The 23,943-nt window shown below is 45.2% G+C and overlaps 1 protein-coding gene across 3 annotated transcripts; it reads left to right on the forward strand.

Moving 5' to 3' along the window:
• Positions 1 to 23,009, forward strand: asph (aspartate beta-hydroxylase). Of its 3 annotated transcripts, none has more exons than XM_085440314.1 (6): positions 1 to 207; positions 13,008 to 13,163; positions 13,731 to 13,775; positions 14,419 to 14,487; positions 21,701 to 21,742; positions 22,160 to 23,000. In XM_085440314.1, exons 1-6 carry the CDS (start codon positions 165 to 167, stop codon positions 22,627 to 22,629), a joined length of 825 nt encoding a protein of 274 aa, XP_085296440.1. In that variant the 5' UTR covers positions 1 to 164; the 3' UTR covers positions 22,630 to 23,000. The 3 variants fall into 3 exon arrangements, with proteins under 3 accessions (XP_085296440.1, XP_085296441.1, XP_085296439.1); XM_085440313.1 differs by lacking the exon at positions 1 to 207 and adding an exon at positions 11,517 to 11,748 and having other exon boundaries at positions 22,160 to 23,006; XM_085440315.1 differs by lacking the exons at positions 1 to 207; positions 13,731 to 13,775 and adding an exon at positions 11,515 to 11,748 and having other exon boundaries at positions 22,160 to 23,009.
• The last annotated feature ends 934 nt before the right edge of the window (positions 23,010 to 23,943 follow it).

A 23,943-nucleotide genomic window follows, 5' to 3' on the forward strand; every position in this document is an offset into this window, starting at 1 on the left:
TTCATTGGCAGAGAGAGCCGTCAGTGGTAAAGCGGGCGGGGTTTCTTTGGTTGCGAGTTTTATCAGATAGGAGCAGAAATTTTGATTTCTCTTCTCCGCTTTCAACGAGCACCGGTCGTTCCCGTCTTCCCGTCGTTTCCGGTCCTACAACCAAGGACTCAGCTATGGTTTCAAAAAAGGGCAGCAAAGGGAACCCAAAACCAAAAGGTGGGTTTGATTCTGTCACGATAGCGTCGGCTGGGATGATGTAGCCGCCAGCTTTCACTGGCAGGCCTTTGGAAGTTGATTGGCTGTCGCTCTGTTATTTCATCCTAGCTAGCTGCTCCGCGCGGGGATGGTTTAGCCGTGGTTCAGGAGTCGGTGTTGAGAGACTGCTGGCTGAGCGACACCTGAGTGCTTTTGTTGGTTAGCGCTGCCTCCAGCGCGGATAGTTGTAATTATCGCAACAGCGCAGGTCTGCCTGACACGGCCGCTCCACCCAGCCTTCAGGTCGGTTCACCATGGCGACTCTAGCTCCCGGGATTACCGGGCAACATTGCCTCGCACGCGACAGATAACGTTAGCCGTCTCTCGTGAGGCTTCGTTGCGTTGGTGATGTTGGCAGGCCTGTTGGGCCAGTCAGTGTGGACTGCGGGACCCCGCCCCCAGTTTATCCCCGTCACTTTCTGCTCACGTGTCAGTATCCGCGGTGGGCTCCTACGTGGCTCCCGGGGCTCTCCTCCATCCAAAGGCTCTCCTCCATGGTTGTAGTTTCAGGCCCGTCGCTGAGCCTGCGCAGTCTTCTGTTTAATCTCAGTCCCGTTTTTGTTTATTTTTGGAAATAACATGTGAGGTGCAAAAAAATGAAATATTCGTTGTCACATCTTAACGTACTTTATGATTGAGTAAGGTGATGAGTCAAAGGCCGATGAGGGCCCCATGTGCTGAGGCTCACATGCAGAGTACACTCTGTCCTCACTGTGCTCGTTTACAGTTCTCCCTTTGCACATCTCAGGGTTAAGGTTAGCACAGGAAACTATACGAGCAGGTCATGACAGTGTTCTGCAAACGATGGATAAAGACTCCACTGTGGTGACAGCGGGAGATGAGCATCTGGTTAGTGTGCTGAAGACCTGAAACACTAAGACAGCTTATACTGAGCTGTCTTTGTTTAGCTGGCACAGATCAGGAAAGAACAAGACCAACATAACATATGGAAAATAAAAATGTTTAGTTCATTGTTAGTTAACCACTCCACTCTTGCTGTTTTGCCCCACTTTTCTCCAGCTCTCTGACTGTGAATGAATCTCAAAGAGGACAGGGCATGCTCACTACTGGAGCAGTGCAAAATCCCATATTTCCCCCCCTCGTTTCAATATGATCTGTAACAGCTCCGTAGAGGTAACATGTCTCTTTACATCAAGCTCAGTGCCTGTTAAAACACTCCGTGTCTAACCTGCTTCGTCCCACGCTCTCCATCCTTCCTTATGTTGCATAATTCACTTAATTAAAGCATGTAATACTACGTTTGCCTCTATTTTACAGCACGTAGATGTAGCAGACGTGTTGAAGAGTTTTGCATGCTGTAGTAAATCCAAAGGCAGTGTGACGTTTAGAAAAACCTGTGGCCCAGAATAGAACCGGTGCTTTTGGTCTCCAAAAACATTTTCATAGTTTGACTAATTGTTGCAGATAATACCTCCGTTTTTCTGTCTTTTTCACAGAGTGTGCAACTAGAGTTGGTTCTTTGTCAACATAGGGAAACTTAGCTGTACTTTGATAAGTCCAAGCATAGCTCCAAGTTGATTAGGTGAACACATGAATGTGTGTGAGGTCCAGGTATTGACCTGCAGGGGAATCCCAAGAACTGCAAAAGCAGCCATTTTTGTTTGGTGGTTAATGCTTTTCCTGACCCTTCCCTCGACATCCCTGTAGCCCAGGGGTGGGCTCAGAGGGCTGCACGAGAAACTGGACTGTCGTGGAACGCTGCTCGAATAAACCGATCTCTTTATAAACTGCTATTAATAAGAGTAGATAGAGCTAGGCAAGGCATGTGTGGCATAAGCACTGGAAAAATGCTAACGTTTTATTACTATTTATTTAACAATCGTAAACGAACTATTCATTTTTTTGCAAAATTCAAAGATTTAGAATGTTCTATAAAGTGCTGTTGCTATGTGACTTGTAGTTTAATGACTCCATCTGCAGCTTTTCCAGGGTTTTCTTGTTGGGTGAGAGAAATATCGTCTCTTTGCAGCTTTGAAAGATGCATTAAGGTCATGTTCAGTGTTTGAAGCAGAAATGCATCTGAGAACTTGTTCATAAAAAGACAAAGCAAACAAACCACAGTGTTAGCACTTGGCCCAGGCTGTCAGCATGTTGTGGAAAAGTGAAAACTCCGTCCGTCAGTGCTTTTGTCTTGGTAAACTATTTTCTTTATAACATTAGTAACATGGTTTTAGCTCCGACTTACACACTGGCTCCTGGTGTATAACACAAATAACTGCAATCCCAAATGTAGTTCTGGCTTTTCATTTAAGTCAGTTTAACAGATTTGTGCTGCCATTGGTTTTAAACTCTGCCTGTTTGTCCCATTTCAGCCTAACCAAGTATACAGTTACCTCTATCACCAGACCTCTAATGTTGTAGTCAGTTTTACTGAGGGCATTGCTACCAGGTCTCTGCAATCTTATGTTATCCCACGTACAAACAGTGGACTGTGTCATGGACGTCACCACTCCAGAGACAAAGAGACAAAGTCAAAACTGTATCAAACTTGACAAATTTAAATGCTCAGTTCACCACTGGAAGCCCCCAGTAGGCTCAGCCTTTTACAGCATAGTTAGAGAGCCAGCCCTAACTATATGCTTTAGCAAAAAGGAAAGTTTGAAGCCTAATCTTGAAAGTAGAGATAGTGTCTGTCTCCTGAATCCAAACTGGAAGCTGGTTCCACAGAAGAGGGGCCTGAAAACTGAAGGCTCTGCCTCCCATTCTACTTTTAAATACTCTAGGAACAACAAGTAGGCCTGCAGAGCGAGAGCGAAGTGCTCTAATAGGGTGATATGGTACTACAAGGTCATTAAGATAAGATGGGGCCTGATTATTTAAGACCTCGTATGTGAGGAGCAGGATTTTGAATCCTGGATTTAACAGGAAGCCAATGAAGGAGAAATCTGCTCTCTCTTTCTAGTCCCTGTCAGGACTCTTGCTGCAGCATTTTGGATTAGCTGAAGGCTTTTCAGGGAGTTTGTAAAAGAACCTGATGGTAACGAATCACAATAGTTGAGAATAATACATGCATGAAGTATTTTTTTTCAGCATCACTGATACAGGATGCAAAATGGCACAAATGATCCTGTCCATGATCTTTAGACCCTCAGTGCATTAAAAACAGCCGCGACTCTGTAGGCTTCTAACTGCTGTAAGTAAATACAGTCACATTCAGAGTGATTCACTTCACTAGATTGTGAAGAGTCATGATAGCCTGAGAACTATGAGCAGGTGAAAGAGGCGTGTCGTATCATGCACTTTCAGTGCTCTGAAGTAGAGCAGAAAAGTGATGTATCAGAACCGGTCTGTTTACTGTTGATTTGAATGCAAGAACTCAGTCCTACACATTTGTGTTTTATTTGTTCCATATGTGTAGAAAGGATGTGTCCTGGTTAAAATCACTCCGATTCCTCAGCTTTCTCCATATTTATGACTGCTTGGTTATAAGAAAGAGATTTGGGCTGGTTGTCTCCTCTCCTGGAGCACACAAAGCGCTTATCAACCATTCACAGCCTTTCATACTCCAGTAGATGCATCAGAGAGAAACTGGGGTTCGTGTCCTGCCCAGTTGTGTTTGGCATGTAGACTGGAGCAGAACCACCCGTCTGTCAGCCATGTCTTCCTCCAAATTTACTCAGGCAGGTCCTTTTCACTGCTAACCAATGGCTGCAAGACGTGTGCACTTTGTTACCTCATGTGATCAAACAGTGACAGCTGCTCACTTAATATTGACTCTAGATTAAAGAGGGGACAGTGAAGCGTGCTTGTCAGGACTTTGGAGCATGTGATCATACCTGGATGCTAGATCTCGTCCTCTTTGTCATTGGTGTGTTTCTGCTGAAATGTGCACTTTCCCATTTCTCATTATGTTTCTCATTATGTTTCCTTGTCACATGCCTTCTTGACTTTTCCACATTACCGTCCCTCAGGGCTGCTGCTTCCCCTCTCCAAAGGGCTGGGATCTCAGATGGAAGGGTAATGGCTGCGTCTGCTCCTCGGGGGCTGATGTGTGATGTTTTGTGTCCTTTGCGTTTGCTGAGCGTGTTGTTGTTCTAAATCCAACCCTGAGCACGGCGGTGGCTCCATGTAACCTTGCATGAGAGCACAGCGTTTGTGCATCTGTGTCAGGTATCGTGTTTTGGTTTGGAGCCGTCATAATATGCTGTGTGATTAATTTTGCAGAGCCAAATGCATGATGCAGAAATTTAACTCAACATGAGCATTTTATGCTGATGTCCAGAGAATAAGTTCAAAACCACGAATACAGTGGCGGTGCCAGAGACTCCTAATATGCAAAGACACATGGTGCATAATGCAGAGGTTACACAGCTGTGGCACAGTGAGGAACAAAGGCGCAGAGGTGCTACCAAAATAAAACAGGAAGGGAGACATAACGGACATTGGAATGGCATTTTACACATGGAGCGAGAGGAGGATAAGACAGGGAAACATGGAAGACGAAGGACAAACACAGAAATGGAACGTGACAGGAAACTAAAAGCAACCCTCAAAGCCTAAATAAGACCAACAAGAGCTGAAGACTCGATATAGACGAATATAATGGAAGTTAATAAAGAAACCAGAAAGAGCCAAAGAAAAACAAACAGTCAGTTCGTCTTTCTTTAACTTTAAATGATAAACTCAAATGTCTTTTTCATTAATGTTTCATATCCATTGGCTTTCAGTCTGATGTTTTGTCTTCCAGTCCAGTTGAAATGTGGTTAGAGAGGTTGTAAAGACACCTGTGGATAGGGCTGCACGATTAATTGTTAGAAAATCCCGATCTCGATTCATACTTGTGTGCGATCTCATTTCCAAATGACAACGATTAAAAAAAAAAAAAAAAAAAAAGACGACGATTGTACCGCATTTTGATCCGGGACGTAATCTGCATGAAAACAAGCGCTCACTCTTCCTGCTCAACAAATGATAAGGGCGGAGCCTTATACCACGTGATACAGAAGCTGTGCCGTGTGATGCTAAAATTAGCAGGAAAAAACCACGGAGAGCACGTCAGGGATGACGAGAAAGTGACAGGAGAAAATCCGTCCCGGTCAACCACCCAAACACCAATAACGGGAACCTTATACAGCGCTTCCCTATACACGTCGAACTCGCGCAGGCACAAAGAAACTACGGAGGCTATTACTTATCACCTGACCAAAGATATGGCTCCATCAACACTGTGCAAAACGAGGGATTTAGGAAAACGATCAACACCCTAGACAAACACTACACAGTGCCGTCCCGCAACTATTTTTCTATTGTTGCACTACCTGCTCTGTACACGCAGCGTTGAGCAACGGTGGAGACGGAATTGTTTTTATGTTCAGTCTCAACTGTTACGAAGTTGATGTGCAGTTAATAAGTGCAATAAATATTTATACTGGAAAAGAGAATCGTGAGAGAATCATGATCTCAATTCTAAGCCAAAAAATCGTGATTCTCATTTTATGCAAAATCGTGCAGCCCTACCTGTGGACACCTGGAACTGCACAGTTGCTCAGAGTTGACTAGTTTGTTTGTCCCTGTGATCTAATCAAAGTAGCTCGACGCTAGCTTCAACAGACAGCAGTCTGATCTAATGCTAGTGACTTTCTGGGGATCTGTCACAACAAAGCCCGGCGTGGGGTTGGTTCCTGCACATAGGTCGCTGCCACCATCAGTGGAATGTGCTGCGTACTGCAGCAGATCCTGGCGCCACAAACTGAACCAGCCTGCTGCACTGAGGAAGTGCATGCAGCTGCAGTCGTATGACGTGGCTTTTAAAATGTGTGTGTTTGAAAACATGGTGCCCCAATGAGGAAAAAGTGTTCCTGTAAAAGCTGGCTGAAGATCAGAGCTCTGCAGAGACCGTGCAGCGCTCCAGTGTCCTCTGTAGTACACAAAGCTGTGCACATGTGGACGTGCATGAGCTTGGACACACTCTAAAAGCTTGAGGGAATCGAGGTAAGTTTGAAGGCGTGCACAGCAGCCCTTATATAAGAGGAGCTGCTCGGGCTGAACAGTGTGTTCAGAATGTGACAGAGACTCTGCAGAGCTCTGGAGGACAGCACTGTGCATGTGCGTGTTTGTGCCGTGCTCATATGAACATGGAGTTTACACAACAACAAAGTGGTGTGTTACTGCATGCTTTCAGACGTTTTCTTTTCATGTGGAGCTGTTGGATGCATCCCAGCAAATGGATATGCCTCAGATTTCCTGTTAGTCCTTTTTGGGGTAAAATTGTGTTACTGGATACTTAAAAGCAACAAGTAATCCTCTGAGATCGTCCAGTTTGTGCTTTGTTTTCTGTCACAGCATGAGGGCACGAGGAGAACCGCTTCAGCGTATCTATCAGTGTATACCTCATCCTCTGTAACACGTGTAGCAGCTCATGAATATTCTAAGTGTGGTCATATAATCAGATTTTGAAAGCGGGCTCTCTGGATCATTCAGCTGCTGTTATTTGTAAAGATGCCCAAATTATTCTAGTCACCATCCATCTCACTGAATTCAGGTGTTTCAATCACTTCCATGGCCACAGGTGTATAAAACCAGGCAGGCTGCATTTGTAATGAGTCGCTCTCAGTGAATCCCAGCGTGGTGCTGTGATAGGACACTAACAAGTCCACTCATGAAATTCCAGAGTCAACTGTTGGTGTTATCACAACAAAGTGGAAGCGGTTGGGGACGGCGGCAGCTCAGCCACAAAGCAGTAGGCCACGTCACAGAGCCCTATGCTGAGGGCCCAGTGGTCACCACAGGGCCCAAGGTCTACCAGAGCACTGAACACAGAGTGGGCCAAGCACCTGCATCCAAGCCGTATATCAGCCAGCACAGGTCCTCTGGGTTCTAGATCAGTGGACGCTGTTCTCTGGATTGAGAACACATTGAGTCTGGGATTGGGAGTTCATACTTGGTTCCAGTGAAGGACCTCTCAATGCTTCAGCTTATAGAGACCATTCCAAGGTCCAGACACTGTGGGAGCTGGTTCTTAGTGTACTTGGTATCTGACCTGACAGATGTGCTTCTGTTAGAGTGGCTAAGAGCTCCATAAACACACTTCAAGCCTTTTCAGAGAAACTGAAGCTGCTGTAGCTCCAAAGGCTGGGCCTGTGGACTCAGACTGGTGGTACGTGCATATGAATGTTTGATGTTGAGGATCAGATAATAACTGCTCTGCAGAGGTCGTCCAGTGCCAGTTCTTTGTTTATTTACATGTTCTAATGTTCATTTTGTAACATGTAGTTATGTAATTGTTTTGTCTCATATTATTCATTTGCCGTCTTGTGGGCATAATGGACTGAACATGTTTTGGCAGCATCACAGAGTAACATCACAAGTGAGCAAACAGAGGTGTGTCTCTGCCACACTGTTTGCATATCCAGTGTCAGTTGGGTCAGTAAGACTAAGGATGGTCGTCAGCCCTCATTCCCTTCATCTGTTGGAAGTCTTAATAATTCCAACGAGGAGAACATGCCTGTGGAAACCGGAAATACTCGCTGTGTTCACAATGTTGCCACATAGCTGCTTGTAGCAATGCTATTGTGCAATTGTACCAGTACAGAATATAGCATTAGAACCTGCTTCTTACAGAAAACAAAACACAGTGACAATAAACGGCTGTTCTATTCTATTCTGTTCTGTTCTGCTTTGTTCTGTCCTGTTCTATTCTGTTTTGTTTTGTTCTGTTCTATTCTGTTCTGTTCTGTTCTGCTTTGTTCTGTCCTGTTCTATTCTGTTTTGTTTTGTTCTGTTCTATTCTGTTCTGTTCTGCTTTTTGTTCTGTTCTATTCTGTTCTGCTTTGTTTTGTTCTGTTCTGTTCTATTCTGTTCTATTCTGTCCTGTCCTATTGTGTTCTGTTCTGTTCTATTCTATTCTGTTCTGTTCTATTCTATTCTGTTCTGTTCTGCTTTGTTCTGTCCTGTCCTGTTCTATTCTATTCTGCTTTGTTCTGTCCTGTTCTGTTCTATTCTGTTCTGTTCTGCTTTGTCCTGTCCTGTCCTGTTCTATTCTATTCTGCTTTGTTCTGTCCTGTTCTATTCTGTTTTGTTTTGTTCTATTCGGTTCTGTTCTGTTATATTCTATTCTGTTCATTCTGTTCTATTCTGTTTTGTTTTGTTCTATTCTGTTCTGTTCATTCTGCTTTGTTCTGTCCTGTTCTGTTCTATTCTGTTTTGTTCTGTTCTGTTCTGTTATATTCTAGTCTACTCTATTCTGTTCTATTCTGTTCTATTCTGTTCTGTTTTGTTTTGTTTTGTTCTGTTCTATTCTGTTCTGTTATATTCTAGTCTACTCTATTCTGTTATATTCTATTCAATTCTGTTCTGTTCTACTTTGGTCTGTCCTGTTCTGTTCTATTCTGTTTTGTTTTGTTCTGTTATATTCTGTTATATTCTATTCTATTCTGTTATATTCTATTCAATTCCTTCCTGTTCTATTCTGTTTTTTTTCTGTTATATTCTGTTCTATTCTATTCTGTTATATTCTATTCAATTCTGTCCTGTTCTATTCTATTCTGTTCTATTCTGTTTTGTTCTATTCTATTCTATTCTGTTATATTCTATTCTCTTCTGTTATATTCTATTCTGTTCTATTTTGTTCTGTTCTATTCTATTAAATTCTATTCTCTTCATTTATATTCTTTTCTATTCTGTTTTGTTTTGTTTTGTTCTGTTCTATTCTATTCTGTTCTATTTTGTTCTGTTCTATTCTATTCTGTTATATTCTATTCTCTTCATTTATATTCTTTTCTATTCTGTTTTGTTTTGTTTTGTTCTATTCTATTCTGTTCTATTTTGTTCTGTTCTATTCTATTCTGTTCTATTTTGTTCTGTTCTATTCTATTCTGTTCTATTCTATTCTCTTCATTTATATTCTTTTCTGTTTTGTTTTGTTCTGTTCTGTTCTATTCTCTTCTGTTATATTCTATTCTATTCTGTTCTATTTTGTTCTGTTCTATTCTATTCTGTTATATTCTATTCTCTTCTGTTATATTCTATTCTGTTCTATTTTGTTCTGTTCTATTCTATTCTGTTATATTCTATTCTCTTCTGTTATATTCTATTCTGTTCTATTTTGTTCTGTTCTATTCTATTCTGTTATATTCTATTCTCTTCTGTTATATTCTATTCTGTTCTATTTTGTTCTGTTCTATTCTATTCTGTTATATTCTATTCTCTTCTGTTCTATTCTATTCTGTTCTATTTTGTTCTGTTCTATTCTATTCTGTTATATTCTATTCTCTTCATTTATATTCTTTTCTGTTTTGTTTTGTTCTGTTCTGTTCTATTCTATTCTGTTATATTCTATTCTCTTCATTTATATTCTTTTCTATTCTGTTTTGTTTTGTTCTGTTCTATTCTCTTCTGTTCTGTTCTGTTCTGTTCTGTTCTATTCTCTTCTGTTCTGTTCTATTCTCTTCTGTTCTCTTCTGTTCTGTTCTATTCTATTCTGTTATATTCTATTCTCTTCTGTTCTATTCTATTCTGTTCTATTTTGTTCTGTTCTATTCTATTCTGTTATATTCTATTCTCTTCATTTATATTCTTTTCTGTTTTGTTTTGTTCTGTTCTGTTCTATTCTATTCTGTTCTATTCTATTCTCTTCATTTATATTCTTTTCTATTCTGTTTTGTTCTGTTCTGTTCTATTCTATTCTGTTCTGTTCTATTCTCTTCTGTTCTGTTCTGCTTGCAGTCACTGGGTAAGGACCTCACGGTGTCGTGACAGTTTTCAACACATTTGCCAAATACAACAATCACTGCATTTCTTGGATTTCTTTGTTCATGATTTGCATTCTGCTGAGGCTGCTTAAAGTTTCTCAGCCCTGAACCAGTTTTCATGTGCAGTATATTGCCGAGCTCTTGTTTCTAAGGTTTTGTGTGTAATTGCTGGTACATGCACTAACTTTAAGCTTCAAACAGGCCGGTTATGTAACAGCACGTTAGCAGGACTTCATTTGTGTCAAAGCCTTTGTGAAAGCTCGTTTTTCCTGTGTTGGCTGTGAGAGTGGCACCTGTGGCTCACTCGGTGAAGTTATGTGGGGTTGCTCCTGCCTCGGGTGGAGAAACGATCTGATAAATTGCTGACGTAGCTTAACTGTGCAGCTGGGAAGAGGGCTGTGTTTTCCAAAGACACAATGCAGCATGCCTGCTTGGTGAAAAACAAACAGAAAGCCCAACATTCTTTTATTTTGGTAGACTTCATTGTTAAAGACAAATATTCATTAACTTAACAAACGTGCACTAAAGTTTATAAAGGAGTCTTTATGGGGCTTCCATTTAAACATAAGATCTACTTCATTTACCATGTGGTAGGGACCTGGGCCGTCGTAGTGTAAGGATATCCTCCAACAATCAGGCGATCCCTGTAAGAAGCAACGACAACAGCGGAGAAAGCTCAGGCAGAACCAGGCTCAGGGAGGGGCTGTAATGTGCTGCCACCAGCTGTGGGTGAGACAAGACAAGTACGGGAGACAGGTCAAAACATGCATTATGGGAGAGAGTGCGAGAGTGAATGAAGCTTTTTAATCAACAGCCTGATGATTGTTGAAACCTTTGACAAATGTAACCCTCCCTGATAGACGCTGCTCACAACACGGTGTTTCTTTACCTTGGCTCTAGCTCAGCAAACTGGGACTGTTGTGGAGGCCACACCAAGTTTGGATCCATTATAGTTTGAATTTGTCAATGTTTAAGTTCTCAGACATAAAAAAGCAAAGTTAGTATTTGGTGGGGCTTTATTTGGACATGTTACAGTAGCACAAACCAACTGAAACCAGTTTATGAGAAAAACAAGCCTCCTGATGATTGACCGTGACTGATGGTGCTGCACGCTGTGTTCATCTGTAGCGTCTGGAACCCCCTCAGTTCATGGCAGAGATGTTTGATCTGAGTCCATGCTGATGGTTGGAGTTTCATCTCATTTTAACCAACAAGCCCGTGATTGGTGAAGTGGTTTGTTCCCAGTTACATGCAGTGGCACAAATGTCTCTTCATGTAGTTACGTGTTTGTTATGTGTGTGACATGTTGCAGCTGTCTGCTCTGACATCCTTCCAGGACCTTGTTTTACTGCTGCTGTAAGAATACTGAAGGTGCAGTCGGCAGGTGCACCCTGCAAAGTAAACATGGAGGATTTTAAAGTTCACAATATCAGGCAGGGAGCGTTTAAATAATGTCCTCCCCTCTCTGTGCGAGGGCCAGCTGGTTTAACAGCACTATTAATAGCCGTGTATGACCTCTAGAAGCCATATCGTCTCAGAGAGAAGAATGGCACGCATGATGACGCTGGATGAGCAACAGAAAGAAAGCCAGTAAACAGAGAGAGAGGGCGGGGCCACATAGAGGGAGCGGCTGAGCTGATATTCGCCGTCGCTGGGCTGCACGCTTCTTTTTGGCCGGTTAACCTCCTGTTGGTCCACCATACGCCATAGATGGGTGATCCAGTGACCCTGGAGTCTGCCGCCTCTCCTGGTGTTACAGCAGTGCCCGCAGTGCTAGCTGCAGAAAACCAAGGTGAGGCTATCGAATACCAAGCAGCATGGCCTGGGTGGACGAGTATTTAATACCTGCTGGAGGAGCGAGTGTTCAGTCAGTGTCCAGGTTTAACATCCAGGTGTGTTACGATGCTGTGATCCAGATGTGTGACTGAGTGAGAGCTTCTTCTAACACGTAGTCACGCCTTTGCTGCTGCTGCCTGCTGTGAGTTAGATTTACACTCCCAGCTGCAATCATGCCCACGTATGGATTCATCCAGAAACACACAAACGTCTGCAGAGGAAAAGATGATGTCACAGCACAGGTTGGATGAGTTGGGGACCTGGCATGTTTCAGGTGTGCAGAGGAAGGAGGTTTGACCTAGCATGTAGCGGACTTTAGCACCTGTTCGTTCTCTCTGCCACCATGTTCTCACAGCGAGCGTGTCTTTGTCACTCCAAGAATAGATCCTTGGCTACACTCTACTGTCCCAGCACCACATACACGACACTGGCACAGTAATGTCCTCAAATGATTTCAGATTATTTACACCAGGGAAATGTGACTGCTGTGGAAAATGCACCGTCAGAAATCTGAGGGTGCGAGTGATTCACAGCCTCAGGAAGAGAGAAGAACTCTGAATCTGATCGATTTACTGCAGAGCAGCAGAATCAGGCCCTGATCCACTCACACAAGCTTTCTTTGAAGGGTCAGATCTGCTGTTTGTTTCCTCTGAGTGGACACACAGTGGTGGGAGGGGTGAAAGGGCATGGTGTCCAAACACCTGAACTATGTGGTGACCTCCTGGAAATAAGGGTGGAGCTAAAATCTGCTTTTTTTCCCCCCCTTTCTTTTTTTAAGCAACATTCTGGTTCACGCTCCACAGCAGCCCGCAGTGTGGGGGCCCGGCGGCGCCCAGTGTGGGGGGCCGTGCGGCGCCCAGTGTGGGCATCCTGTGGGGGCGTGTTTCCTGGGATTAAGCATGCTCAGAGTTTCAAAGTGAGGGCAGTTTATGGATGTACATCCAAAGCTCAGACTGTCCTCAACATTTCTTTGAACACTTCGTCCTGCAGGTGTGTTCACGCTGTGCAGTTGGGCTTCATAAACACACAGGAGGACTTCAAGCTCCTCGCTGTGTTCACTGCTGTTTCGTCGCTCTCATCATTAGTCACACTTGTAACTCTAAAGTAGCATTAAGGTCAATGTACTTCAACTTCTATTTCAATGTTCTGAGTGTGTAAAGGAAAAGTTTGTGAGGGCCACAGCTGAACCTGACATCACGTGTGTTGTCTTTCCAGATGGTGCTAAAAGCCAGCCGTCTAACAAGAATGGGAAGAAGGCCGACTCCAGTGGCAGCAGCTTCTTCACCTGGTTCATCGTGTTGGCCCTGCTGGGCGTCTGGACGTCTGTAGCTGTGGTCTACTTTGACCTGGTTGACTATCAGGGAGTTCTTGGTGGGTACCCCCCCCCCCCCCCCCCCCCACACACACACACACACACACACACACACACACACACACGCCTAGAGGAACTTCCTGGGAAGGTGTGGCAGTAACCAGTTTGGCTTTTGTTGTCATCTGTCCACAGACTACGCCTAAAGTAAACCTCCACCTGCAATAAGAACCAGTCTAACTGTCGTTACCGGAGCATTAAATTCAGACCAGCAGTTATTACTAGTGAGCCTCAGTCTGCTGCTGTCTCAACACTTTAAACCAAATACTTTGGTGAACAGCCTGCCAGTCACATTAAAGCCAGTCAGATGAAATGAAGCTTGTAATGGTTGCATCTAACACAGCAGCATTTCTGTAAGTTAGCTTAAAGCTAGGTGCAGACTTTGCCTGCTGAGCCACGCGTGAAGAGGACGGCTGAAGCTGCTGCAGCCTGCCTGTCTTTGACCACAGCCGCCTGCATTAATGATAAATGGTCCATTCTTGTGTGTATGAAATGTGATTGTGTTTTATCTCTTAACCCTGTCTTTGTTACATTATGTGTGTTTTATTATTTGTTTGTTTTGCATGCAGATAAGGCTAAGGGCTTACAAATTAACCTGTCTGAAGCATTGCAAGGTAAAAACCCATAATGTATATTCTGCATATGTGAACAAAAATGACTGTTGTCACACACACTGTTTGCAGAGCCCTGAGTCGTGTAGTGTTTGGCAGGAACATCTGCAGCGCTACACACATCCACAAACACTACGTATGCAGTTCAACACGCCCTTATAGTCGACCTAAACTGGCACCTCTGTGTACAGTGACACGCTTCATGTAGCACTCAGCAGCTGTAGAGAAAGGTGGAGTGAAGGCAGCCAAGCTGCCACACAGGCTGGAGGCTCGTCCCTAACCCTTGGTCACTAAGGACACATATGTAAGCAACAAGTTGGCTGTGGTCGGTGGAGGAGTGCACAGCCTTGCAGCGTTGGTTCCTGAGTGTGATTCAGCTGGTGTGACTGGTGTGGTCACACTGGTCTCCAGCTGCAGTGTTCATGTATGATCTTAGAAACGCAGGCATCATGTAGGAGCAGTGGTTGGTAAACTGTCTTTCTCTAAAGGAAGCATTGTTACACCCATGTTTGACTTTAATACATTTGCCTTTAAAGTCATTTCTATATCATGATATACAGTTAGAATAATTACAGTAAGCACATGTTTAATGTACACGTATGAGAATTTGTCTAAGTGTGTCTAACTGTGTTTGCTGCTGCTGTAGGTAAACTGGTGGCGTACGACACAGACGGCGACGGAGATTTCGATGTCGAGGACGCAAAAGTTCTGCTAGGCAAGTTGATCAAACTACGATTCACAGCTGTTGTCTCTGTCACAACTACAACAAAAGGAATATTATCATCACAACATCTGCTTACCAGCTGTGATGGCTTTGTGTTTGTGAAGTAGACTAAATGCTAGTTTGGGTTTCTTTTGCATGGCTCACTCATTAGAAACAAGAACTCAGAGCTCCCTGTTTGGCTTTTATTCCAACATGAACATCTGAATGGCCTCAAACACTGGCTAATGCAGTCTAAAGCTTAGCTCTCTACATGAAAAGGTAGCTGCTCGGCCAATCAGGCAGCTTGTAGAGGCTGAATGGAGGCTCGTCACCGTCGGGTATCTAAGAGGGCGTTACTGTTCTTTATTCGCTCACGCAACAGGTTCCTTTAAGGAGCTTTTGTGGTGCTCAGCCTGGACACAGGCAGCATGTGTCTGTTTCAGGAGTCATCTGTAGACACTTCAGGGTTATCTGAGTCCCTTTGTTGGGTCTCTGAGCAGCTTGGCAGATTTTGCAGCTGGTGCATAATATTCGAAGGGAATTTGGGATTTCAGCACTTTCATCATGTCAGCAGACGAACTAGATGAGTCTTAGTGCTGCTTTGGCCTCTGGAGCAGGAAAACGGTGTAAGGCAACTAAGCTGTTTCATCTTATGTGCCCGCTCCAGTCTTTTGGAAATCATAATGTATTCTGTCGTCGCTACATTGGGATAACCCATATTTAAGTTTCAGAGCATCTCCCCTGTTGCCCCCTTCACCATCCACATTTCCACTATTCTGAGACACGTTCTAATTTGTTCACTGGATTTTGAAAATGTAAGAGAACGTGGTAGTGGTGTGTTTGCGGGCAGGAGGGACAGAAAACACACAAGTTTAAAAAACATGTAGTTATCCTAGTTGGGCTTCATCCAATCAGCACAGGTGCAGAGTAAAGAAGGTCAGACACCAACTAGGGAGCCTCAGCAGGACAAACAATCCTGATGTAGCAGGTGTATCAGAGAAGATCAGGAGAGTCTTCTCCAAGCACGGCATCCCAGCGCACTTCAGACCCAGCCACGCACTCACACACAACCTGGTTCATCCCAAACACAAGCTAGCAACACAGTGTGTGCTGTGAAGTGCAGCAAGGAGTGCGCAGACCTCTGCAATGGAGCCACTGCATCAATGCAACGGAGCCGCTGCATCAATGCACTGGAGCCACTGCATCAATGCACTGGAGCCACCTCGACATGACGAGACTCGGCTGTACATGTGCACCTAAAGGTCAAAGGTCACTCTTTGGAGGATGCCAGTGTTCACAGATTGACAGTAAAAGAGAACATCTGTGTCCACTGTGACCGACCGTGGTTGTGGTTTATCACAGCGACTGTCTGCCGCCTGCACTGCAGCCTCAGCCCTCACTCACATCTTGGTCAGGTGATCTCAGCAGGTCACGTGACAGGATGGGGCGAGGTCTCACAGTGGTTTTGCCCAAAGCCTCTGGATGTAATGACCAAACCTTTTTCCACATCTTGGCTCATGTGATGAGGCACATGACGAATGGTGGGTCAATGAGAAGCTGCTGAGGGACGACGCCCACTACCCACCGGGGGCTCCCACTGTTGGTTTTAGAACTGAACGAGTCTCTCGGATAAGAAGGGAACATCTCCAGGTTCACTTGTCTTCATCTGAAGCTGTTAAAACTACCAGAACCTTGACGATGACCATCCTTCTTCTTCATGGGGATGTTTTATCCCCCTTTTATCTGTGTGGAAATAAATCCTCCATGTGTCAGATCGGCCCCCTCAGAGTCATCAGTGATCATTGGACTTCACATGAACCCTGACCCCGGGTCTTCATCCTAAGGATCACATTAAAGCCACAGTAGATCTGTTCATTTGCACCAAAGCAGAAATCTGACACCAGGACACCAAATGCACGTAAGACTTGACTGGTGTCTGAAACTGTGGTTGCCTTTGTTTGTGGATACATGCTGTCTAACCCTAAATGAGGGTGATTGTGGTAAAGGCTTCCCAGGTCTCACCCTGCTGTGTGCAGGCTCTCTCATTAGTACACATGTATACAGTATTAGAAGCCGAGGAGGACAGCCCGACACATTTTAAACATGTGGTATTCATGCCTGAACAAGCTTTTATGGCCTTGTTCATACTTGGACAGATGTGTGGGGGCGTGTGTGGTCCTGGGCCATCTGCCTCCACATGACCTCTGCTCAGTGCTCTCATTACTTCCTGTAGTTGTCGACATGTCTCAGGTTATTGTGTTGCTGTTGGAGATGCAGCACTGTGACAACTCTGGTTCCAAAGCTGAAGCTGTTTCATTAGAGAAGCTTTCCCACAGAAAGCCAGCGTCAGTGCTCCCTCTCCTCCTCTGGGCTATCTGCACATGATGAGCATGCAGCACGAGTTTCTGATCTTTAAAGAGTGCACGTCTAAACCAGTAGATGACGCGTTGTTCTGCAGTCATGTGCAGACAGCCTGGCTTTGCTGATAAAGTCTGATTCCCTTGCTGTCTAACCTGCAAACTTCTCTGACCTTCTCCTGTTGTTTCCTCTCTTTCCTCCTGCACATCTTTTTCCTTCATTTGGTTTCACACTCTCCTTTTTCTTAGTTTTGTCACCACTTCCTTTCTCTCCTTCACTCCCACGTTTTGCTCCTCAACTTTCCTCCCATCCTCCCCGCCCCCCCTCATTTGCGTAGGCCTGTCCAGTGAGGGCGATGGTCAGGGTGAATCCCAGGTTCTGGATTGGTTAGAAGAAGTGGAGGAGGGCGGCTCTGATTGGTTAAACGGGTTCTTCACGTTCCTGTATGGACTGATAAATCCGCTGGAGCCGCTGGAGGAAGAGGAGGGTGAACACACTGCCTCAGGAAGAGCAAAGGATGTGCAGGAAGAGGATGAGGAGGATGAGAACGAGGAAGCGGTCAGAGGAAGACGACAAGCGAAAGACGATGGAAATCAGGGGCAGAAGATTGTGATTGTTGGCCTCCATAACCAATAGCCTCGGATTCCTGATAAATGTGTTGATCTGTGATCTGAGGGCCCATGCAGGAGCCAGAGCCATGGTGTCAGTATGTTTGGTAGATTTTACACAGCTAGGAAACGTTGGATCACCTCGTCTCCAGCCTGGCTGTGTCCACACCCAAGTTTCATCCTCTGTGACCGGAACAAACTCGGTTCTGGTTTCAAACTGAGGAGAAACTCTTTCTGTTGTTCTGGATACTCAGGAGCACTTTTAGAAGTGGGCGAGTACACTGAGTGCACAGCACTGTTGGCAGCAGCCAATGGCTGTGTGAGATTACACAAAATGCACTCGGACAGCGGCTCACGTGTCCCTCACATGGTCTAACAGTCACTGGTTTAATTTAAACGGCATGAATTAAACCAACAATTGCCCTCGTTATGGTTTTGGACCTGCTCAACACATAACCATGTTAATGGGAGTCAGGAAGTGCAGGAAGAGTCCATCAGGTGATCTCAAGCCACAGCCTCATCGTCCTACGTTTGCTGACTGCGTCTTCGTGGCGTCCTGACTGCAGATATCGTCGCACCCACGTTCTCTGTGCAGCCACCACCAGCACTCATCACCTTATTAATGATTATGTTTCTGTAACATTGGGCACACACCCATCAGGTTTCATACACCTTTGGGTGCAAGTGAGCTAGCTTCAGGTGGGCCCTGCTAGCAGTACAGCTCAGTATCACAGCATCACTTCAGCACATTCATAGATGGAGCTGATCAGGCTGCTCCGAGCTGGAAATCCAAGTGAGGGAATTTCCCAGATCAAACTGGGAAATTCCAACTTTGAATTTGGATCTAGAACACACTTGGTGCTATTGGTTAGTGGGACTAAAGGACGCGCTACCTCCAGCAGGTACTCCAGCTGTGTAACAGGTACACATCTGTGCAGATGTCAAACTTCAGCTAACATGAAACATGCAGCTCCATGCAGCCTTTGGTCGGACTGCAGTTCTTCTTCATGAAGCCTCCACACAGTTCACACTTATTAAAGACACACGTGCATGAAATAAGAGGCTCGTCCCTGGATGTTGTTGACTCCATCATGTATGCAGGTTACATGTTAATAAGAACATTTTGGTAGTTACGTGTTTGTTAAACTGCCTTTGTCCAACTGTAGGTTGCCATGTTTGTCTTTAAGCCCTTGTTGCACTCAGCAGTGTCACATTTCGTTCTGTCCACCTCCTCGTCTCCTTTACTCCATAATAAAGAAAAGTGTTTCAGCGACCAGCAGTTGTGAGTTGACACCAATAAAGCGTTTGTTGGGACAGTGTACATGTGCAAGTTCATGCTGTAGGTAACAGTTTGTGTGACTAATGCAGGCAAACGTGTTTGTTTGCAGCTGAATCGACTAATATCAGCCACAAGCTTCGAGATGTGAAACCCACATTTGCTGTATCGACTCGTGCATGTGTGTGTAAGTGTGTTAACGCGCCTGCACTGAACATGATGAATGAAACAGGCTCTTCCTGCTCCGAGGGGGACACACTTCAACTTTGGCATGTGAGACCGACTCACATCCTCAATGCTGTCAAAGCACAAAAACCGTCTGTGACCCAGACGCGAGTGCAGAGCAGGTAGCGTCTCACCTCTTTGCTGTTAGCCGCCGGGCCTGGACCCATCGCCGTGTGTCCACCAACATGCTGAAGATGACTAATGTGGAGCTTCAGCTCACACCTGGAGTGCTTTTTGTAGCTCAACAGTTTCTGAATTTTCAAAATAAAAGTGTGGAATAGTTAAAAATAATAAACTATAAAATGTTCTTAGCAGTCAGTAATATATTAGCCCACCTAAGTTAATTATAAACACTGTGTGTGCAGAATAAGTTCATAAGTAATAAATATGAGCTGAGCTTTGTTCCAGTGATGTTGGAAATAAGGTGACGAGCTACAGCTGTCTCGCTCAGGTCAGAACAGGAAAGTGGAGTTTAATTCTTATTCATGAATTAGAACATATATATATGTACAAATTCTATGTTTGAATGAATTTATCAATTCATGGATTTCAGCAATCGTGTTATTTGGTGTCCAGCCCTTTGCTTGATGCGTCCGAGTCGGCCTGGTCTCTGACAGAAAGCGTCCACCGCTGCTGTAACGAGTGAACTTGGAAACCAGACTGTTCCTGCTCCCTCGTGCAGCCTAACGGTCAGAATATAGTCAGTAATCCTCTGTGTGATACGTGACTTTGTGCAGATGTCAGTGCATTTACAACTTCAGGTACCCAAACAAAATAATCAGTAACAGGAAGTTTACTTCCAATACTTCCTTTTTCTGTGCTGTTGGGTGATTTTCAGACCGTAGATTGTGAGTCAGTCTGGGCAGCAGCAGGAATCGATTAAAAACTACTTAGATAATCTGATATGAGCACATAAGCAGGTTCTTTTGTCAGCTGTTGTTCTTACACTGCCTAACAGTGACCTGTGAGTTCAGTCTTTGTTTCACTGAAACATGTCCACTCTGACCAGTTCACTCCCTCTGTGCTTACTGGGCCACTAAGTATTCACTCCTGCTCCAGTGTTTACCTCAGAATAGACTCAGTATATCACTGTCAGCTATCAGAACTGGCCTGTGGTCAATGCTGTAGATGCTAATGTTGGTTAAACATCCTTTCTATTTGGCTAACATCAGTACTGTTAGACATCATACACAAGTTACTATCATGGAGCATATCAGCTAGCTCCAGACAGATTGTTGGCTAGCAATAATGTTAGCAAGCAGGGCACATTTAGTTGGCTAGTAGTAACTTAGCTCATAGATGGTCAGTGTGTTTCTAGCTTTAGCTGTCCGTCTGTTACGTTGCCAGACTTATCCTGGAGTCCACTCTGGGAATGAAGTAGAATTCAACTTTATTGTCATTGCACATGTAGAGGAAAGGGCTCATCACACAGCCTTGTGGTGCACAGGTGTTCATCGTGATGGTAGATGAGCAGTGGTTATCCAGCTGGACATGTTGGGGGCGGTTGGTCAGGAAGTCCAGTAACCATTTGCAGATGAGGGAGCTGATGCCCAGGTCTGTCAGTTTCCTGATGAGTTGTGAGGGGTGGATTGTATTGAATGCTGAACTGAAGTCTATAAACAGCATTCTGGCGTAGGTGTTGTTGTTGTCCAGGTGTGAGAGGACAGAGTGCAGTGCGATGGAGACTGCATCCTCTGTGCTCCTGTTCCGGCGGTATGCGAATTGGTGGGGGTCCAGGGTGGGGGGGAGACAGGATTTGAAGTGTGCTAGGACCAGCTGCTCTAAGCACTTAGTGATGATGGGGGTGAGTGCTACTGGGCGGTAGTCATTGAGGTAGATGGGTTGGAGTTTTTGGGTATCGGGACGATGGAGGTGGATTTGAAGCAGGCCGGTACCACAGCGTGGGCCAAGGACAGGTTGAATATGTCTGTGAGCACTCCTACAAGCTCCCCAGAACACGCTCTGAGAACACGCCCGGGGATGCCATCAGGGCCTGCAGCCTTGATCCTGCTCAGCACCGCTCCTACATCGGTGGGGGAGAGAGTCAGAGGTTGGTGGTCCGGCGTCACGTCTGCTTTGGTTGTGGTTGTGGGGTTCCCTCGCTCAAAACGAGCATAAAAGTTGTTGAGCTCGTTGAGGAAGGAGACATCAGAGGATGCGGGGGAGGGTTTGGTGGTCCTGTAGTCTGTAGACGTGAGCTCACTAGCTAATGTTAATAAACTGGTTCATGCTCAGTGTTGTGGATAACTGGCTAAGGTTAGCTTAGCTTGCTAATGTTGTCTCTTGCTCCATGCTTTGAATGTCTCGTCAGTGTTTGTTATGTTGTCCTTACTTGGAGGGTTGTTGTGATGTTTGTGTCGGTCTTTTCGGACACTTGGTATCGCTGTCACCCTGCAGGGCAGGCAGGAGCTGTAGACGCCATGCAGAAGTCTCACACTGATACCGCAGGTGAACAGATTCAGACTGGTCCTCACTACACCTGTTTGTCTTCCCTGTGCTGCACATGAAAGTGTTGCTGTTATAGCATGGCTGTGAATTCACACTCAGCACTGATTACAGTGAGATAAAGTTGAATCTATTTTTGATGTCTAGCATAATTCCAAGGCAGGTGAGGTCAGGTGTGCTTCAAGCAGCTTTGGTGGGCTGTGGATCGTTTCAAACGGTCCGTAAAGTGCAAACGCTGTAGGTCCAACTTAAACTGTTACAATTAAAAGCATTGCAGCACCATGACTTTGATCTTGTTTGTGTGTAACATCAGATGAAAAACCTGGATGTGCGCCTGGGGGAGGAGCTAAGAAAGGTATCGATGTGCAGCTGCATGCATGAAGCTGTGCTGTGTTGCAGTGTGGGTCAGACTGATCAATGAAATTTGAGCTACTCAGCTGTTTGTGGTCATTAGAGCATGTGTTTATTGGATTAACAAACTAAAATCCTGCAGATACGTGTTGATACGTTGGTGCTCGATTATCAAAGCTAGCCTGTGGTAATGCATCTGTAAGAAGCTGCTCGAGTTCCTGTTTTCATCTGAATATTAACAAAGAATATAATACTGCTCGTTCCTCAGAGGGGAGCATGAGAGGCGGCGTGCCTGAGACAGATGTTCCTAATGTCATGCTCGTGCTGGCCTGCTGTGTGGTGACCTCTGATAACAGAGTGAGTCTGAGCATGGCTCTTCCTGTAATGAGTTTTTAATGACTATCACCATCATCTACTCCAGAAAGCTCTCCAAAGAATGTGGGCTTGAAGCTCCGAGAGGCTCTAAAGCAGCAGGTCGCCATCATCCATGAACGCATGGAGGCCAAGAAGCTCGCCAAACTGGCTCTGGCTGAAGTCCGAGAGCTCCTAGCCAAAGAGGAGCAGGAGAAGGAGCTCGAGATGGGGAGGAAGGAGATGTCAGCCAGGGTGAAGGAGAGGGTGGCTATGAGGCTGAAGGAGGAGGAGGACAGGCTGGAGAAAGAAGAGATGGAGAGGGCTCTGGAGAAGCTACGAAAAGAAAAAGCAAAAGGGACAGATGAGGAGGAGGGAGGGGAGAAGAGGATAAAGAAAGGAGCGGAAAAAGACGAGAAGCCTGAGAAAAAGGAGGAGGGGCAGGGAAAGAAAGAACGGGAGGAGGCAGGCAAAGAGTCTGCAGCTGAAAAGAGAAAGAAGACTAAGGCAGAGAAACCTGACAAAGGGAAAGTCGAGTAGTGCTCAAACACAGTCACATGATGCTGAGTATCTGCTCACAGCGGCTGGAGCCACAAACATCATTCACTGCTTCTTCTATTCAGTCAGGCCGTGTGTCTGTAGTTTAGTCTGCACTGCTGCTGTTAACCTCACATAGTTCAGCTGCTTGTCTGCAATAAGGACAGTCAGCACCTACTGTGAGCTGGTCCTGCAGACGAGCAGGGACCAGGTCACGCAGCGTCGTGTCTGTGTGTGTGAGTGTGTGTGTGTGTGTCTGTGAGTGTGTGTGTGCGTGTGAGTGTGTGTGTCTGTGTGTGTGTGTCTGTGTGTGTGTGTGAGTGTGTGTCTGTGTGTGTGTGTGTGAGTGTGTCTGTGTGTGTGTGTGTGAGTGTGTGTGTGTGTGTGTCTGTGTGTGTGTCTGTGTGTGTGTGTGTGTGTCTGTGAGTGTGTGTGTGTGAGTGTGTGTGTGTGTGTGTCTGTGTGTGTGTGTGTGTGTCTGTGTGTGTGTGTGTGTGTGTGTGTCTGTGTGTGTGTCTGTGAGTGTGTGTGTGTGTGAGTGTCTGTGAGTGTGTGTGTGTGTGAGTGTCTGTGAGTGTGTGTGTGTCTGTGTGTGTGTCTGTGAGTGTGTGTGTGTGTGTGAGTGTCTGTGAGTGTGTGTGTGTGTCTGTGTGTGTGTCTGTGAGTGTGTGTGTGTGTGAGTGTCTGTGAGTGTGTGTGTGTGTGTGTGTGTGTGTGTGTGTGTGTGTGTGTCTGTGTGTGTGTCTGTGAGTGTGTGTGTGTGTGTGTGTCTGTGTGTGTGTGTGTGAGTGTGTGTGTGTGTGTGTGTGTCTGTGTGTGTCTGTGTGTGAGTGTGTGTGTGTGTCTGTGTGTGAGTGTGTGTGTGTGTCTGTGTGTGTCGTACTGCAAAATGCAAGTCTCCCCTGAGTTTAGAGAAGTTTGTGTAACTGTAACAAACGTTGTCGTTGGTCAATAAAGAGTCTGGGTCCTTGTAGTTCTCACTGTTTTAAAGGTGAAAGCAAACGCTTGTCTGTGGATTTGTAAGAGGTCAAAGGTCAAGAAGTCAGTGTGAGGAGAGCATACTGGACACATTAGAAGTGTGCTCAAAAAGGACGACATGTTTCCCACTGATAGTTTTTGTCACCTGTGGATGAGAAACACCGACAGTGTCATTAATGTAGCGCACAGGTGTCCAGCTCCAGGCCTGGAGGGCCGGCGTCCTGCAGGGTTCAGGTGTGTCCTTGATCCAACACAGCTGATTCAAAGGGCTAAATGACCTCATCATGTCGTGTAGTTCTCCAGAGGCCTGGGAATGAACTAATCATGTGATCAGGTGTG

This window comes from Copadichromis virginalis, linkage group LG18 (genome assembly GCF_057382275.1).
Source record: "Copadichromis virginalis isolate Kocher_CV1m ecotype Utaka linkage group LG18, C_Virginalis_male_GT1.1, whole genome shotgun sequence".
NCBI classification, from domain to species: Eukaryota; Metazoa; Chordata; class Actinopteri; order Cichliformes; family Cichlidae; genus Copadichromis; species Copadichromis virginalis.